General features: G+C 36.9%; 2 protein-coding genes across 2 annotated transcripts; one reads left to right on the top strand and one right to left on the bottom strand.

Annotated features, from left to right (window-relative positions):
• Positions 1-2,189: 2,189 nt before the first annotated feature.
• Positions 2,190-9,972, top strand: LOC103441825 (ran-binding protein M homolog). The gene is made up of 10 exons (XM_008380536.4): positions 2,190-2,930; positions 3,635-3,781; positions 3,870-3,956; positions 4,105-4,150; positions 5,425-5,501; positions 6,602-6,764; positions 7,715-7,783; positions 8,546-8,605; positions 9,055-9,141; positions 9,397-9,972. The coding sequence occupies exons 1-10, from the start codon at positions 2,554-2,556 to the stop codon at positions 9,679-9,681; spliced, it is 1,398 nt and encodes a 465-aa protein (XP_008378758.3). The 5' UTR covers positions 2,190-2,553; the 3' UTR covers positions 9,682-9,972.
• A 1,030-nt stretch (positions 9,973-11,002) lies between these two features.
• LOC103441860 (V-type proton ATPase subunit G1-like) lies at positions 11,003-12,811 on the bottom strand. The gene is made up of 5 exons (XM_008380569.3): positions 12,552-12,811; positions 12,233-12,344; positions 12,008-12,108; positions 11,651-11,805; positions 11,003-11,512 (listed from the first exon to the last, which is right to left on the bottom strand). Exons 2-4 carry the CDS (start codon positions 12,318-12,320, stop codon positions 11,662-11,664), a joined length of 333 nt encoding a protein of 110 aa, XP_008378791.1. The 5' UTR covers positions 12,321-12,344; positions 12,552-12,811; the 3' UTR covers positions 11,003-11,512; positions 11,651-11,661.
• Between the last annotated feature and the right edge of the window lie 6,517 nt (positions 12,812-19,328).

Here is a 19,328-nt window from a genome sequence, read left to right as displayed (position 1 = left end):
CCTGCTAATGTAAAGTTTTCGTGCAGTATAAAAAAAGGTAGTATGACAATGGAGTTTGTTTAGAAATGTTTTTAAACGACTGAAACTAAAAACGTTTTTGTAAACTCAACTTATTTTGAAGATTGTGTAGACGTAGATTATTTCATGCATGTAATATATAATTTGATCCATTTCATCCTAAGAAGTTTTAGGGAAATGAGATTACATGCTTGTCATGAAAAAAAAAGTAATGGAATGAGCTTCACACAGCAAATTTTTAATGAAAAACACTTAATAGTCCTTTTTAGGTTCGACTGTCCCATTTGTAACCGGAATTTCTTTTAAATTTTTGTTATAATTTGAAGATAAGTAATGGAGTGGTGACATTATCGTACATGAACTGAAGTTTGGATGTGGCTATGTCATAATTAAGTTGAAGATTGGTGACAGTGACAAGTATTTCATCCTAAAACCATCAACAATTTTTTCGTTATTTTCGGTTGTGAAGAAACAATTGCTAGTGACACCATACTTCAATTTAATTACGATACTTTCATTGTGTCCAAACTTCAAATTCATTATGATATTGACACCACTTCATGTCCTTATGATTGAAGAAAGTTCATTAATTGTTTATGGATAAAAAAACGTAAGTTTATGTTCTCTAAACGTCTAGCTCTAGTCGGATGGCGGGCACTGGCGTAAACACTCAGGCGTCTAGCAAGGCCTAGGCAGTTTTTTAATTATAATTAAAGTTATTATATAACATATAAATAAATATTAACTTATACTTGAAAAATTACCTAATTACTATTGGAAACATACTTTCAAAATAAAATGACATATACATTATAAAATATTAGAACATATTGAAAACACGATAAACAAGTAAATAATTATAATTTATTAAAAAAATGCAAAATAATAATTATGTATTTGAGAGTCTTGACCTATGCGCCTAACACTTAGACGCCTAGAGATCAATCAGACCATTGGCCACCCACCTAGCCTGTTGAGGGAATTGTTTAGAATAATGAGTTTGTAGGACTCTAGTTTATTGAAAAAAGGGAAAAATTAAAATTTGAAAGAAAAAAAAAACGAACAAAAATGAATAAAAAAGAAGAAATCAATTAGTACTATGGTCTACTGATATTCTTTTTCACTTGTAAGTGAGAGTTCTTAGGTTCAATTCTGATAAAAAACGAATTTGAATTGTATTAATATTAGTCTTTTGTGAGGTTAAACTTATTGTTTGTTAAAAATAAAAAAATAAGGGTAAATCGCTAAAATGGTCTATGAGATTTGCATAACTCATCAGTTTGGTCCCTGAGATTCCAAATCGATAAAAGTGGTCCCTGAGATTGTCCACCATCCATCATTTTGGTCATTTCATTAAAAACTCTGTTAAGTGTCCCGAAACTCTTGGCCGGAAGTTTGGACAATTTTCAAAGTTTTGTAACTCAATCGTTTCTTAACCAAATTCGACCCATAATATATCAAAATGAAGATAGGAAAGTGTAGAATAAGATTTTACATATTTCGAAGCCCAGTGGTTGCCGGAGATTGCTGGAAAATAGCCTCAAAGTTGACTGGTCGTGAAAACTTGAAAACTCACCGGAAACTGGGTAAACTTTAAACGTTCATAACTTCTTCAATACGCAACGAAATCAAGTGATTCAAAAATGAAAATCATATTTCTTGATGATACGAAGAGAATGATATCTTTTTTATGGCTAACTCACCGTGGTTTGGCCAAAAAATGGTTCGAAAGTTGCTATCTTGGTCTCGAGTTAGCCACTTTCAAGCCATTTTCCGGTCAAACCACAGCGAGTTAGCCATTTAAAAAGGTACCATTCTCTTTGTCTCGTCAAGAAATATAATTTTCGTTTTTGAATCACTTGATTTCGTTGAGTATTGAAGAAGTTATGAACGTTTAAAGTTTACCTAGTTTTCGGCGAGTTTTCAAGTTTTCACTCGGACCAGTCAACTTTGAGGCTATTTTCCGGCCATCTCCGGCAACCATTGGACTTTGAAATAGTTATAATCTTATTCTACACTTTCCTATATTTATTTTGATATATTATGTGTCGAATTTGGTTAAAAAACGATTGAGTTACGAAACTTTGAAAATTGTTCAAACTTCCGGCCAAGTGTGGACAATCTCATAGATCACTTTTATCGATTTGGAATCTCGGATACCAAACTGAGTTATGCAAATCTACGTTACCATTTTGACAATTTACCCAAAACATAAAGATTCTTGATTCTTTCCTTCTACGGGCAGTAACAGATCATTCCCAATTCTCTTGCTCTCCTCCCTCCCTCCTTGTGTCGATTTGGAATCTCAAGTACCAAACTGAGTTATGCAAATCTCATGTACCATTTTGGCAATTTACCCAAAAAAATTAAGATTCTCGATTCTTTCCTTCTACGGGCAGTAACAGATCATTCCCAATTCTCTTGCTCTCCTCCCTCCTTGAGTCCCCCAAATCGACGAAAAGGGTTTAGCTTTCTTCCTTCCACTCTGATTTTCCACCAAATGGTAGTTGAATTGTAGGGTTTCAGATTCAAACAATGAGCACCGCCAACTCCAATAACAGTACCAACCACCACCACGGCGACCGAGATCTCGGCTTTTGGTTCCTCGAGCAATCGCGGCTCGCCTCTGCTCGGGGGCTGACCGACATGGACGAGGACGAGGACGCCCCCACGGAGCTCAACACCATCAACAGCTCCGGCGGCTTCCTCGTCGTGTCCCCTGACAAGCTCTCCGCCAAGTACCCCAACGTCAATCTTCACGGCCACGACGTCGGCGTAGTTCAGGCTAACAAGCCGGCTCCGGTCAAGCGGCTCGTCTACTACTTCGAGATTTATGTCAAGGATGCTGGGACCAAGGGCCATATTGCCATTGGATTTACTTCTGAGAGCTTCAAGATGCGGAGGCAGCCCGGGTGAGGGTTCTTGGTTGATTGGGTCTGTTTGGTTTCTGAGAAAATGATTGAAAGTTAACTGTCACAGTTATTAGTGGTTTTTTTTTTTTGGAGGTTTTAGTTGTGGATTCAAGTTGGTGGATTTCTTGGTGTTTCGGAAACCTGATAGGTTCAGAAAGAACCGAAATAGGAATTTAAAGTGGTATTTTGTGTTAATCTTCAACTGGGACTTTGCAAGCTAGAGATCTTCTTATGATGTTATGGGAGAGAAGTTTAATTTCGGTTTTGCTGATTATGTTTAATTAGGTGAGCTAGTAGAAGGTCAATGTACATAGGGTTTATTAGCAGATAAGTGATCGTTGATGAGTTTTATGTTGCACATTTGTTTTTGACCTTTGATTGTGTGAACTGTGTGTTCCTAATTGGATAATAATAGTGTACTTTGTGATCAATTGGAGGAAAACGATACAAACCCTCACCGTAAAAAGTTGAGATATGAATTGGGGAGTTTGTTTCTCCACTGCCATATTTTTATTTTTTCTGGGGAGGACCCAAGGGAGGAAATGAAGGAAAAACCAAAGGAGGAAAACATTTTGTTTTCTGCATGTTGCATTGTGTTTTCCACTGTTTGTGAGATTTGAAAACTGCGATTTTAATTGGCAAGTTCTGTAACTTCTGTTATTCTAGTCATGATATTTGTGTTAATTATTTCCTTCATGAAGCAGATGGGAGGCAAATAGTTGTGGCTATCATGGCGATGATGGACTACTTTATCGGGGACATGGAAAAGGAGAAGCGTTTGGCCCAACCTACACCTCTGGGGATATAGTTGGAGGTGGTATCAATTATGATTCACAGGAATTCTTTTTCACGTAAGACTTGTCTACTTCGTTTGGTGTTTCTTCTCTTGAGACTAGAGTGGTGTTTAATGTGATCTTGTTTCGTTCATGTTGGTTCCAGTAAAAATGGTGCTGTGGTGGGAACAGTGCCCAAGGATATCAAGGGCCCCTTATTTCCTACCATTGCTGTACACAGCCAAAATGAGGAGTATGTGGTATCTTTTTCTATTATTTTAGCTCTACTAGATGTTCATCTTTTGTAATTGGCCAACTGCTTGTGCATGTACGCAGCAGCTTCAGATGGTTCAGATTCATGTTTTCATGCTATCAGATGTGTGCTTAATTTTAATCTGCAGGGTACACGTTAACTTTGGGCAGCAACCATTTGCGTTTGATCTTAAGGCAAGATATACTTTTCATTGCTTATCTTTTATTTCAAAGAAATATGATTCATTTAATATGCCTTGTGTCTTTGGTCTTCACTAAATCAGTTATCCATCGGTTGTCGTACCTCTATAAAAAAATTCAACCGTAAATTCTGATTTAGATAAATGATAATCATTTTTTTTTTGTAAGGTCCAGTTTGTCTTATAGCAAATAGGCATAAACCTTTTTACCGTAGTAAAGAGGCAAAAGCCTTTTTACCCTTTTGTGTTCTTTAGCTGTCCATCATACGCTAGCCCAGGGAATAGCTTCCCAATGGCGTGCTTTATAACTTTTAAGAATAAATTTTGGGTTTTGCTTTCTCATAGGTTACCAAACCCACAAGATGTGGATTTTTAAACCTAGAAGCTTTGGCGGTGTTGCTTTCCTTCTCTTAGGAGTGAATTTTCATACTGTCTTCAGATATATGGAATGAGTAAAAATGCCACTGGCGTCCCTTCTTGCAATTAACTAAAGCAAGCAACTTTTGATTCTTGTTCATGGAAAAATCAATCAACTGGAATAAGAAAAACTGCGCTGTTGATTTTGGTTTGCCAGCATGTCCAAAGACACAGAAGGAAATAGTTGCAATCCATAACCACATAGTCCTATGATATTTATTCCACAACATGAGCTTAGGATTCATAAGAGTCAGTTATGCGAGATAACAGGACCTTAAGGTTGTGGCAACTGATGTTTGACTATTGAATTCATTTTCTTTTCTTTAACTTTTGGCCCTTTATTTTGAGATTTTTAAGAACTTTGTTGTTTGATCAAGTTAAGGGGCAAGTATGTGAGAAGAAAGGGTATAAAAAACCATTTTGTATTATTTTTTTAACGGTTTAAGTATGAGGGATCATTCCGAAAAAAATAAAATATGAGGGATCATTTGGTTCATTGATTGCATGTAGTGGATAGGGGACTCGTAATGATGTTGATTCATTGTAATTCTTAAGTGGAAAATAAATTATGAATGAAAGCATAGGCCAAGGAAAAGGGCTTCTTAAGTGGAAAAATAACAGAATACTTATGTTGGATTATGGGTTCCTGAATGAGTAACATTTATACTCTGCACTGATTTGTTGCTTCTCTCATTCATTTCTGTTATATATAATTCTTTTCCTGAAGTCCTATTTCATAAAGGATTGTACAGGTAATAATTGTGAAGATTCGATTACTTTGAAGTAGTATAACTTGCTCAATATTTTGTATATCATGTTGTCTAATCGAAATTAATTTTAACATCCACTTAGGAATTTGAAGCGCAAGAGAGGATGAAACAACAAATGTCAATTGAAAAAATTTCTTTGCCGACTAATGTTAGTCATCAGTAAGTACACATTATTTCTTGATATCTCGAATGAAGGCATCTAATTTATTATGTCTTAGTCATATATGATATACCTTAAGGTGGAATGATCTGATGTCACCTGATAAATAGACGCTGTAATTGATTTTAAAATTTGAATTTTGTGTTCTCTCGTGTAATATATGATTTGTTGATTTAGTTTTAGATTTAGATTTTTTTTTAAAATTGTACTATTGTAGCTGAGGGATTAGACACAGTTCAGTGATAGTTGTAGCTAGATTAACACAACCCAAATCTTTTTTATATATTTCTTTTAGGTCATCATTCTGCTCCTTGTCCTGAGTCCCTGATACTGAATTTTCAACCAGATTTTAAATAAATTTGGAATTTAGACAATTCAGATTGTTTTAGGTGGTTGTGTTCTGAGGGTTGGTAAGATAAAATGTAGCATTGATAACCTTGACAATTTGTAGAAGTCAGACCTGCCTCCCCAGTTAATATTGAAATTCCCTGAGATAAAATGTAGCATTGATAACCTTGACAATTTGTAAAGTCAGATCTGCCTCCCCAGTTAATATTGAAATTCCCTGAGGAGCCCCATGAAAACGTTCTTTAATGGAACTCTAGCTTTAGCTGGTTGTGGACAAGAAAGCACTGGGTTGGTGGGCCGGGAATGCCCAACAACTCTAGCTTGTGCTGGATCAAGGAGCAATAGGTTTCCCGGAGATCTTGAACTTTGCTGGATGGGGTACATCTGGTAGAAAAACAGTTCAAGCTCCTTGTAGTGTTTACTGAGGTTGTAACTTGAAATTTGAGTCAATAAGTTTCTTTAATACTTAAGTTGCATTTCCTGCATTCTACATGGGCTGCAAGTAAGAATACTTGGTGTCATAGGCATGTCTATTCTGCTAATCAATATGAATTCACTATTTTAAGTTGAACTTGATGGATGCTAGGTTTATGATCTGGTAAGTTACATATAATTCTAGCAACGTAACGAGTATGAAGGTTTACCTGGGAATCGATATTGTCATGATTTTACTGTGTATTTATTTTTAAAAATTTGGTTTCCTTAAAATTTTATGTGTCAATTGTTAATTTATTTATGCTTTATTGACCAGAATTGTTCGCTCCTACTTACTACATTATGGATATGAAGATACGCTCAATTCATTTGACATGGCTAGTAAAAGTACTGTTCCTCCAGTACATATAGCTCAAGAAAATGGTTTTGATGAGCAGGACATTCTGTTTGCACTAAATGAGAGAAAGACTCTTAGACAGGTATTGATTTATTTCAGTTACAATCACTTTAAAGTTAAATGATTGACTGCTATAGGGTTCTGCTTTCTTTTCTTGTTTGGGACGAAGTCCTGAGGTTCTTTAATATTTGCATGAAAGTTTTGGAATCCCAGTTGTTTGGATAAACTTAAAGGTTACAAGGAACCAGAAAAAAAATGTGTACGTATTATATTTTGGTGATGTGTAATAATTAATACAACTCCATTGGACTTGATGAGCAAAGAATTGATGCTTACCTGACTGAGTGTTATAAGCTAGATGCAGTTTCTTATGACTGCAACATTCATGATATCTCTGAGTTGCAAAAGATTTATTTCTCTTTTTTTGATATATTACACTGACACAAAATGATGATATGGATGAGATATGCCATAGGTCTTTTTTGGGTGCTTTTAGTGCTTTCCTGTTTAAGTAATTGAAGATGTTGCATTATTACATGGTTAAAACAACTTTTCTGTATACAATGGTTTCATGTGAAATGTTCATGTGTTCGTTAGGGTTCGCTTGAAATCAGCCTAAACGTATCTTCTTTTTTTTCCCCAATTCATTTTGAAGATGTATTTACCTGCTTTTGTTTTTCATAGCCAATCTGCTTATTATAGGGGTGTAAAGTATGCCAATCACTCACATGTTGCTTCTTTCCTTTTTTTTTACTTTTACCTTGAGTCTCTTGATTGGATGACATTTTTGATAGAAAATTAATTTAATCAAATAATTCTAAAGGCTTTGATGTGATAGTAAAGAAATGTTTGTAGTGATGTCTTATGAAACTGTCTGCTCGGGAGTTCGGGGAGCATTGCAGAATCAGTTCAATATATGGTTTTCTTATTTGGTTTGTTTTTCCTTTGTTGTATGTACTCAGTCTCTGAGCCCATATGTTTTTTTTAGTATAAGAGTTGCACCTGGCTGACCACTTTTATTTGCTAATGAAGCTCATTAGGAATGGGGAGATCGACTTTGCTCTTGGTAAACTCCGTGAATGGTATCCCCAAATTGTTCAGGTAGACTGTCTAATATTTCAAAATGATCTTTTGGTGGCCATTTTTACTTTTATGTAATTCTTTGCTCTCGATGTTGAACAGATCTTGGCACATGCAGTAAATTCTGTAAAGCATGTGTTTGAGAGGGTTAAAGTGTATCCTAATTGTTTCAGTTAATTGCAGATCTCGTATTTTACCTACTTAACATGTGAATTTCTTTGTCTGTAATTGTGTGTCTTGTATTCTTTTCCTACAAATTGGTGTCCTATTTTTTGCAGAAAATGTTTTGAAAAATACACGAGGCTCATAGTTTCAAATTTCTATGTTTTCAATTTAATAAAGTACTTCTGCTAATAATTAATATAATGTTTGATCATCTGGTCTTAATTAAACCAACTTTTGTTATGTAGCAAAAAAAAATCAGTTGAAGGTTGTGATAATATTTGATTACTCTTAGCTAACCAAAAAAATAAATTTGATTACTCTTAATTCTTAACATAATTACGAATTCCAGTATATTTGGCATGTTTACTTGTTTACATTTTATGATTCTTTTGTTTGTATGCTTATGCAGTGAATTATGGATCACAGATAAATTTACTTTTTATGGGTGTATAGCAATGCTATTTATGTGGTTTTGAAGTTTGGCTTTATCTTATGTGCTATTTGGTAAAGTTACTGTCCTTGACCATCTTAGGATCAATGCTTGATTTTTTTTTTAATTTAATTTTGGTCATAATGCTTATTTTGTTAAGGTCATGACTTAAGTTTTGCTTTCTGCAGGATGATAAATCTGCTACATGCTTTCTGCTCCACTGTCAAAAGTTTATTGAATTGGTTCGGGTATGTTTCCCCTATTTGCATGAGATTAGCTTTAGTATCACATCAGATAAATTAAAACATGAATATTACGGATAAAGTCATGACAATACTTGTGGGTTATTTTTTTAAATGAATTGGAAGGATACAAGAAAGTCTTGCATACTTGTTACATTCAGTGTTTAAGCGTTGAAGGAAACCATTAAATCACGATTAGAAACATGGATTGAACTGTGTAACTTCATTTCAGATGGCTAGATATTATACTACTTTCAAGTGTTAACAAATGGCGCATTAGATTTAGTGTTCACAAATAACAGGTGCAGCCTGCATTATTTGCTTGGCATCTTTTAGGTCCGGCTTATATGAGGTTTTTGTTTATTTTATAGAGCATCTGATTGCCATTTGGTGATCTTACACGAATATGACAAAGTTCTTTGGCCTGCCTTGAGATACTTAAAATTGTCATGTAGGTCGGAGCACTGGAGGAGGCTGTCAAATATGGGAGGATGGAATTGGCAAGGTTCTTCGACTTGCCGCTGTTTGAGGACCTAGTTCAGGTAATAAAAGAAATATTTTTATTTTTTTAATTTCATGTATTTCTAGAAAATATGGAAGACCAGTGAGGTACAAAAACACAGTACCTACTGGCAAACTCATATTAATGGTGTTCGTTAATCTGCATGTTGTATTGCGTTTCAGTCGCTACATGTTCCTCTGGTGCTTCTTTTGGAAGCACCACATTAGAACTAGACCCTTTTATTTTTATCATTGAAATTTAATGTTTATCATCGTTACAACACCTCTATCTGTAGGACTGTGTAACACTGCTGGCGTACGAAAGGCCACGGGAATCATCGGTTGGATATCTGCTTGAAGAGTCTCAGCGTGAAGTTGTAGCAGACACAGTTAATGCAATGATCTTGTCAACAAATCCCAACCTGAAAGATTCTTCGCACGGTTGCTTGCATTCATATCTGGAGAGGTTACTCAGGCAGCTTACTGCTTGCTGTTTGGAGAGAAGGTTTTTGAGCGGGGATCAAGGCGAAGCCTTCCATCTGCAGAGAGTACTTAACAGTAGTAAGAAAGCTAGGTGCTAGCTGATTATTCTCTACTTCTCGTCTCCGTGTTCATATGCACATAAGCCATTTTCTGAACCACATCTCCAACTGAACAGACTGGCTTATCATCCGGCAGAGCATACTGTATAGAGGCGCCCAATAATGTTTACGTGAGCCGCAATGATACTAAATTTCTTGTATAGAATGGGTATGTTCTCTTTCTGTAAGTTTGTAACCCACCGCGTTTACCGGCGAATTAGAAATTCAGTTGAACCGCCTTCTGGGAACGTTTACGTATTAGATTTCAATAGATTCAATTTACGTTGTGAACTTACCTTGTTGCTCCATTGGACTTTTAGGAAAATACTCGGGAAACGAAACCGAGGATGGTGAATTACTTGTTGAGGAAAATTGTAGTGGTTATGGTTGATATTCCATTTTTTTTGGTTTTGTTTTTAAGACTCAAGAACATGACCAAAGAATTGGAGGGCTCTTCCCTGAGGGAAAATGATGTATTTTGTAGGGGTGGTAAGCAATCATTTGGTCATTTTTCCTTTGTGATAATTTGGAGCCACCCTTGCAGCACATGGCTTCTTTCCCTAGGGGAATAAACTATTTTCAACAAGAGTCCTGTTCTCTTAGACGCAAATCGTGGTCAATCGCAGTTTGATCTTAATTCAACGGTGGAGAAGAAAGTAAAACAAAAATGTTAAATAATCACCTATTGTTGGATTAACTATTTGCGACTACAACTCATGTTCCTTGTAAGTAAAACATCCGTGAAGAGGTCACCTTTTGTTTTTTTTTGTTTTTTGTTTTTATAGAAAACCTCAAAGTACAAGGGGAAATTTATTGATATCGAAAAAAAAAGTACAGCTAATCAGGGAGAGGAAGTTAACCGTCTCAATTTCAATGGTGAAACCATTTTCTTTCATCAATATGCTCCAACGCCCATCTTCTCTGTTTTCGTCTTTTATTTTTAGAAACGTTTCGTCTTTTAGAACTCAGTTGGGCATTCTATAGTTTCAAATTGGGATGACGGTCATTAAAAAAATGCAACAATTTTATGGTTGTCTAGAGATGTAATTTCTGGGTGTAAATAGTATTTTTGTACCACAATTGTTTACCACCTTAGGTGGCATCTGATGTGGACAGCCACATCATCTAAATTAATTAGCATTCAATTTCAAAATGTTAATCAATAATTAATAAAAAGATTGTTAATTAAATGATGATTGTAGTATACGAGGAGTTTGCTTCTTCCACCTAAGATTATTTAAGTGTTTTAATTAATAAAAAGATTGAAATTAAATGATGTAGCTTGTGCAACTCATCTGCCACTTAAGATAATAAAAAAATGTGGTATAAAATTTTGGTAAGAATAGTATTGCTCTTTTAAATCTCACAGTCTTAGCATGTATAACTTTTAGTCACCAACCTCCTAGAAATAATCCATCTAAATCCTCTAACTTATGAGGACAGTTTCCATATTCTTCTCTGGGTTGCATGTAAAATCTTACTAGTCTTGCTAGTCCAGCATATCAAGGGGGCGGTATTCCTTGGACTATTTTATTAATAGACCTAGGCTGTGTTTAGAAAAGTTGTCTAGAGTAGTATGCTCCTCTCTCTTTTTCTAAATTCGAATCTCCGTCCTTATAGTTTAAATTAAAGTTATTAGATTATCACTCGAATAAAAAACATAAAAATATAATAATTTTCTCTTGACGTTCTCTCGAAGTCTTCCACAACTGCTGCAAGCTAAGACATGCTTCAGAAACATGTACCAAGACTGTTTATGTAATATTAGCCGGACTGCTAGTTATGCACTTTATTCCGGGTTCTCTCGCTTTGCTGTCCACACATATTGTGACTGGATAGGAAGACAACCCAAAAACACAAATTAATGGAAGAACTCTTTACCAAAAAAAAAATAAAATAAAAAAAATTAATGGAAGAACCGAGAAGTTGTCAACTAAATACAAAAGATAGTGAGTTATCATATACAAACCTGCAGACGGTTCAAATTTTAACAGTTGTGACATACTTAATAAGCATGCCAACGATATCCGATTGGACCTTTGAGGCTGACTCCTTCAAGTTCTTAATTTTCGTATCAGTTTCCTCTTCGAGCCTTTTCACATTGGATCCTGAACTCCCACTTGTCTGCAGAAATTTTAAAGCTAATCAGAGAAACTTATCAAATCATTAGGATCTCAAATTAATTCAAAAACCCTTATGCGTGTGTTATGTTGGTATGAATCATAATGCTGCTAATTATTTCATCACAAAAAGGATCTTTTTTTTTTTGGGGAATAATGGAGTGACCCTGATACATTTGGGTAGTTGATGAAAAACTAGTTAGTACATCTGCAATTTTCTTTTGGTGCTCAGCCTCCATATTCATGCGATAGAGTTGCACTTCCCTATCAGCTTCTTCTTTAGCTTGTCTCAAGCGTGCCATCTTCGCTGAAGAACGTAAAATTATTTTGGAGGATCCATATCAAGAGTTAAAAGGAAAAAATAACAAACCGATAAATCTCTGGCACATAGAGAACGTTAATTGCGGAAATTAGCATAAGAATGCATTTACAGTTTCTAGCATTGTTCACAATTTGTTGAGCATCCTGTTCTGCTGTTAGCAACATCTGGATGCCTCCTTGTCCTCTAACCGAATCCATGGCGGGCAACTATATATATCTTACCTGAAGAAGGAAAAGATTCCATAGGGATTTAGTGAATTAGTTGGTAGGCTTGTAGCTTCTCACTAACACGTAAACAAACAGATCCCGATCATAAACAATACACCAGCATTCAAATACACCAGTCATACGTACATGGCAGAAATGTTAATATTTGAAGAGCATTATTAAGGAATAAGATACAGTGACTCTCTTAAAATTGAAACTCACCATTAACTCTCTACTACCTCACAGTTTAACATCAATTCTCATGTCAACATATAAAATTTTAGACCTTCCAAAGGTCCCTGTTTAAGTCTCTCACAAGGCCCCAAAACCTCAGTGTCGCCTTACCTATCAGCTAGGTAAGATGATAACTACAACCAATACTTACAACAACCATGATTGAAGGCAACTAAGAAAGGTGGTAACTACAAACCATAGTGTAACCATCCAATAATGAACAAAAACTACGAGTGTGCAAATACATATTGATTCATCTTCAATAAACTAGCTATTGGCCGGTCTAGTGTTACTTCCTTTAAATAATCAAGAAGACATCTCAAGTTTGAATTTTTCCTCCGTCAATGAATGAAAATAAAATAAAATAAAACAATCAAAATCTACACATCTTGTTCATGTGCAACAAAGGCAGATTCATATAATTAAAAGATTATCTCTAATTCATGAACAGATACATGCAATGGATCATATTATCCTAAAGTAGTAGCTAATCTTCAGAATAATTTGATTAACTATTCTATAATTGTATGTATATATGGTACAGATGATTCAAATTATACGACAATAATATTGGGAAATGATTTTCATTACACCAAAGGATAAGTTACAAGAGTATTTATATGGAAGCTAAATACAACAGACTAACAGAGTAAAGGAAAGTTACAAGTGTGGTAATTTTCCTAACTAACTTTTAACTGTTTGTTATTACTATTATGTTGAGTTACTTGAGTAACTTTCTCTTCACACCCCCTCAAGCTAAACGGAGAAGGTTGAAGTGATAGCTTGGACCGGAGAAAAAGAAAGCGTTGCCTGGGAAGGGATTTGGTATGAATGTCAGCAAGTTGATCCTGACTGCATACAAATTGGACAGTCGGCAACTTGGCAAGAACAAGTTCCCTTATGTAACGGTAATCTATTTCCACATGCTTGGTACAAGCATGGAAAACAGGGTTGGAAGCAAGGGCAATCGCAGAAACATTATCACACCAAATTTGAGGAAGAGAAGGCAGCTTGAAACCGATATCAGTGAACAATTTGCAGATCCATGTTAATTCAGCAGCAGTGTGTGCCAAGGACCTATATTCAGCTTCGGTGGATGAACGAGCAACGGTGTGTTGCTTCTTGGCACTCCAACTGATGATAGAAGATCCAAGAAAGATGCAAAAACCCCCAGTAGAACGTCTATCCTAGGAACAGCCTGCCCAATCAGCATCAGAATATGCTTTGAGAGTAAGAGGAGTCGAGTTTTTAGGAAACCAGAGACCATATCCAAGTGTTCCCTTAAGATAACGGAGTATGCGCTTCACTGCTTGAAAATGGGGTTCCCGAGGAGAATGCATAAACTGGCAGACCAAGTTTACTGAAAAGGAGAGATCCGGACGAGTCCATGTAAGATACTGAAGAGCACCAACAATAGAGCGATATTCCTCTGGATTATCCAATAGAGAACCAGTGAGATCAAGCTTAGTAGAACCAAGAGGAGTGGTGCAGGGCTTTGCTCCATCCATTTTAGTGCGTCGGAGAAGATCTAAGATGTACTTAGATTGATGAATAAAGATCCCTGTAGAAGCTCAGGTAACCTCCAAACCAAGGAAAAAATGCAAATCGCCTAAATCCTTAATGGGAAACTGATCACTAAGTTGAGAGATAACATTAGTGCAGGCTGTGGAAGAAGGTCCGGTGACAAGAATGTCGTCAACATAAACCAAAACAACCACCAAGACAGGTTGTTGCAACACAAACAAGCTGTGATCAGATTGTGAGGCCTTAAATCCCATAGAGAATAGAGCAGATTGCAGTTTTTCAAACCAAGCCCGATGAGTTTGTTTCAAGCCATAGAGGGATTTTTGCAAGTGACAAACATAAGAAGATTTGTCCTGATCAATGAAGCCTGGAGGCTAAGACATATACACAGCTTCCTTGAGAGAGCCGTGCAAGAACGCATTACTTACATCCAATTGATGCAGAAACCAATTAGACTGAACTGCAAGAGTGAGAAGAAGTCGAATTGTAACTGGTTTAGCCACTGGGCTAAACGTATCACTGTAATCAATACCCTCATGCTGATTGTAGCCCTTAGCTACTAACCGGGCTTTATAACGGTCCATAGAACCATCAGGGTTCCTTTTAATCCGGAAGACCCATTTGCACCCAACGAGATTGTAAGAAGGATCAGAGGGAACCAATGTCCAAGTTCTTGTATTTTGCAGAGCATTAAACTCATCCTGCATTGCAGTTCTCCAATGGGGATATTTGGATGCCTGAATGTATGTAGTTGGAACAAATTCAGTGTTTAAGTTGGAAGGAAGAGGATGTTTGGTAGCAGTAAAGGCCTTGGGCTTAAAAATTCCAGATTTTGACCTGGTTTGCATATGATGAGTAGAGACAGGAAGGGTTGGAGGTGGGACAAGGACAATATCAGAAACTGGGACAATATTAGGAACTGAGACAAGTGCAGGTACAGAAACTGATTTAGATGCAAATTCAGTAGGACTTACAGATAGTGGAGGTTGAAAGACAGGGGGAGAGGTAAGGGATTGTGAACGTGTAATAGAAGGAGTAAGAGGGGATGAAGAATAAAGGTTGGGAAAGGTAAGGGAAAATGAGGAAGGATTGACTGAGGAGGAAGCACAAGAGGGTAGCTGTGAAACAAGAGAGGGATTATGAAATGGGAATGTGGTTTCATCAAAGTAGACATGCCGGGAGACATACACTCTATTGGTGAAGGGGTCTAAGCATCTGTAACCTTTGTGAACCAAACTGTAGCCAATAAAAACACATGACTTGCTCTTGGGGTCGAGTTTGGACTGTGTATATGGCTTGAGCCAAAGATAGCAGCTGCAACCAAAGATTTTCAGCTGAGTATAATCTGGTTTCTTCTTGAAAAATTGCTCCCAGGGTGAAGATTTAGCAGTTGGAGGAAGCCGATTAATGAGATAAACTACAGTGAGAAATGCCTGTACCCAAAATTGATGAGGAACCTGAGATGCAATAAGTAGTGTCCTGGCTGTTTCCACAATGTGTCGGTGTTTCCGTTCTGCACACCCGTTCTGCTGAGGAGTGTATGGACAGCTAAAATGTTGATGGATGCCATGATTGGACAAATGCTGTTTGAACTGAGTACTAATAAACTCACCCCCTGAGTCACATCTCAAAGTTCCAATTTTGTGACCAGACAAATTTTCAACAAGAGCTTGAAAGTGAACAAAAACTTGAAATACTTCTGATTTATGTTTGAGAGGATACAACCAAGTGTACTTAGTAAAGTCATCAACAAATATGACATAGAATTGATATCCACTGATAGAAGACAGTGGAGTGGGACCCCAAACATCCGCATGAACCAACTCTAAAGATCTAGAAGAATGACAAATAGAATTCTGAAAAGGTAACTTGGCACATTTGCCTAAAACACAATTCGAACAGAAAGATTGTTTGACAATAGTAGATAAAGGCAAAGAAGACTTTGAGATCACAAATTGCAAAGTCTTGAACGTTGGATGCCCCAAACGTTGATGCCAAGTGTGTTGTGATGCCTTGAGTGCAGTAAGACCATGATGCTTCGATGAAGACTGAGAAGATGCAGAAAAGGGATAGAGACCACAGCGAACAGGAGCTCTAAAAAGCATCATCCCCGTAGTAAGATCCTTGACATGAAAGTCAAAAGGATTTAGAGTTAAGGAACACCAATTGTCTCTAAGAAACATATTTGCAGAAACAAGATCATGCTTCAAGTGTGGAACATGCAACACATTTTGTAATTTAAAAGTAGCAGAAGGAGTATGAAGTAACGAGGAACCAGAGTGGAAAATCGGCAAACCTTGGCCGTCTCCAATGTAGACTTTATCGGGGCCACTGTAAGCTTGTGGATTCTGAAGATTTTGGAGGTTGTTGGTCATATGAGAGCTTGCTCCAGAGTCAAGTAGCCACGGAGGAGAAGAAGATGCATTTGAGCGAGCATACATAGCAAGCTTAGCTGGTGGAATACGGCCTTGAAAATTGGGATTCATACGATTGGAGCAGTCAATCGCTTGATGACTAGTGTCTTCATAGATTTGACAAGGAACATTCCTGGAATTATTGTTAAAGAACCGAGCACCATTACGAAATCCTTCACCACTACGATTTCCTTCACGATTAGAAGCATTCTTGTTGATGTGGTTACGAGTGTATTGATTGCGATTATTATAATTCTTTTGAGAATTATTGCGCTGAAAATTGCCTCTGTTGAAATTAGAGGAAGGAGGAGGCTGAGCAATATACGCCTGAGGTGTAGGAAGGAATGGAGGTGAAGACGCTGGAACAGACTGAAAAGCTTGATAGGGTGCAGAATTTGTTCCTTGAGTGGAATGCTTGCGAGCAAGAGCCATTTCTTTACTTAACAAAAATCCGTGAAGATCATCAACAGTGGTATCAGCAAGTCGAAACTGAACAGAATCCACAAAAGAATCATACTCATCAGGTAAGCCATTTAGAATGATGAGGAGTAGATCATGATCATCCACAGGAGCACCAGCGGCGGCAAGAGCATCAGTAGCCTCTTTGATGCGTTAGAGATACTTCGAAATAGAAGATGAACCTTTCTTGGCAGATTGCAAGGTTGAATGGAGTTGATGAATGTGAGAACGAGATACACCGCCAAACCGCCGTTCAAGATTTTGCCAGAGTTCTCGCGCAGATTGAACGCCAACAGTGAAAGGAATCAGATCTTCCGAAAGTGTGGAATTGATCCAGATAATGATGTTCTGATCCTTCTCATACCACAATTCATAGTCTGGATTGGGAACAGAGGTGAATCGACCAAAATCATCAGCAAGAAACTGAGGCGGTGGAGGTTCAGATCCGTCAACAATACTGGTAAGTTTGTAGCGACGAAAGATCGGCTCGAAGAGAAATCGCCACACAAGATAGTTATGGCGCTTGAGCTTAGTCTGAATCATGCTACCGATATTGTGTATCGTAATCGAGTTGATCGAGGCCTGAATTGAAGAATTAGGGTTTGTGTGCAGCGGAACTGAAGGATGAGGATTTGGAGAAGAAGAATGAGGATCAGCAAGCACAGGAGGAGAAGGATGGTGCGCGATCACTGGGGAAGAAGAAGTCGAAGAATTGGCCGCCATAGATTGTGGATTGCAGAGAGAAAATGACAGGAATGAGACCTGTTTGGTGACTAAGAAAATGAGAGGAAGCGTACGAAGGATCTTAGTCGGTAGACTTTAGGCAAGTGATACCATATTGGGAAATGATTTTCATTACACCAAAGGATAAGTTACAAGAGTATTTATATGGAAGCTAAATACAACAGACTAACAGAGTAAAGGAAAGTTACAAGTGTGGTAATTTTCCTAACTAACTTTTAACTGTTTGTTATTACTATTATGTTGAGTTACTTGAGTAACTTTCTCTTCAAATAAGACTACCTGAATTTCTGCCTTACTGAAGAGCAACGAAATGTTCAAAACCTGAACGAAAAGATATATTGCCGAAGTGTGTTATCCTTAGAAATTAACGCTTTCAGAAGGAGGAATTCCAACCTCTTTAAGATTTATTCAAGTTGGGGAGGAGATAGACTCCATCAATAACGGGCTTAGGTTTCAGTTTTTGAGTTCAGGTCAAAGCCGTTTATATGCATACGTGTAAGTAGCATATTGAGTTAAAAACTATACCAGCTGAGAGGAACTAATTCTGTTGAGAAATTACTGGGTCCTCATACTGTCATAACCATAGAGGGAAGAGGATTCACTCCTCTCCCCTCCCTCCCTTCCTCTCACAGTTCTTTTCTTTTTCTTTTCCTCTCTACTTTTTTCTTCTTTCTCTCTTTACAAAGATAAAATCTTGAGCATTCACACCTATGTCAGATAACATTTCAAATTCATATTAGCACAATTTTTTGTAATTGTGCCCTATTAGTTAATTTTTTTTTTAAAAAAAAATAACAAAATGGAAATACCCTACAACCTGAATCAAACATTTGAAAACATCAGATGGGAATAGGAAAATATTGCACATAGTTTCTCTTCTTGACATATCAGTCACATGCTGATGAAACTCAACAAAAAAATCAACATTATAAATTAAAGAAAAAAACAAGGCAATGATTTCAAACGTATATTAATCATTTCCTTCGATGGAGGTGCTTGTGCTCCATGCGCCATCCACAACACTACCACGTGCAGAGAGAGTATGACCTGCATGTTGGTATTCAAAAGTTTACTAACTCAATACCAAAATATGTGGGTGATAAGTTTACAAACTCTATCACACCTCTCACTTTGCACTCTCAATAAAATTGGACAAAGAAATAGAGAAATGAGGGAAGCTACAAGCTTTGGCAAACAATGCACTTTGATATATTTAAAACAGTTTGCAAACACACTTCTGAAATGGAATGACAAATCAGAGACTTACCACTAAAGCCTTACGTGAGGCTTATTTATACAAGCAGAAAAGAAAGATCACTCAAGTGCTTTTAAAAAAATAAACACAACATCACACACAAACAGATCATATGAACTTTGGACAGCTTAGCACACATATGCAGCTATCTTTCCAGCTTGCAATCAACATAGTTTCGGCTAGCACATCACATGGCAGCACACATCTGTTGTCTTTCAACACACTTTCAGCTGGCACATGAAGGAAACTTTAGTCTTTGTAGTTGCAGCAAGTGTGAATACAACCTGTAAAGAAACTAACAGCTAGCAGCTGCCATTTACAACCTGTTTTGATTTGAATTTCCAACACACCTCCTCAAATCAAAACGCC

This window comes from Malus domestica, chromosome 08 (assembly GCF_042453785.1).
Source record: "Malus domestica chromosome 08, GDT2T_hap1".
NCBI lineage: Eukaryota > Viridiplantae > Streptophyta > Magnoliopsida > Rosales > Rosaceae > Malus > Malus domestica.
This window is presented reverse-complemented; position numbering and strand designations above follow the sequence as displayed.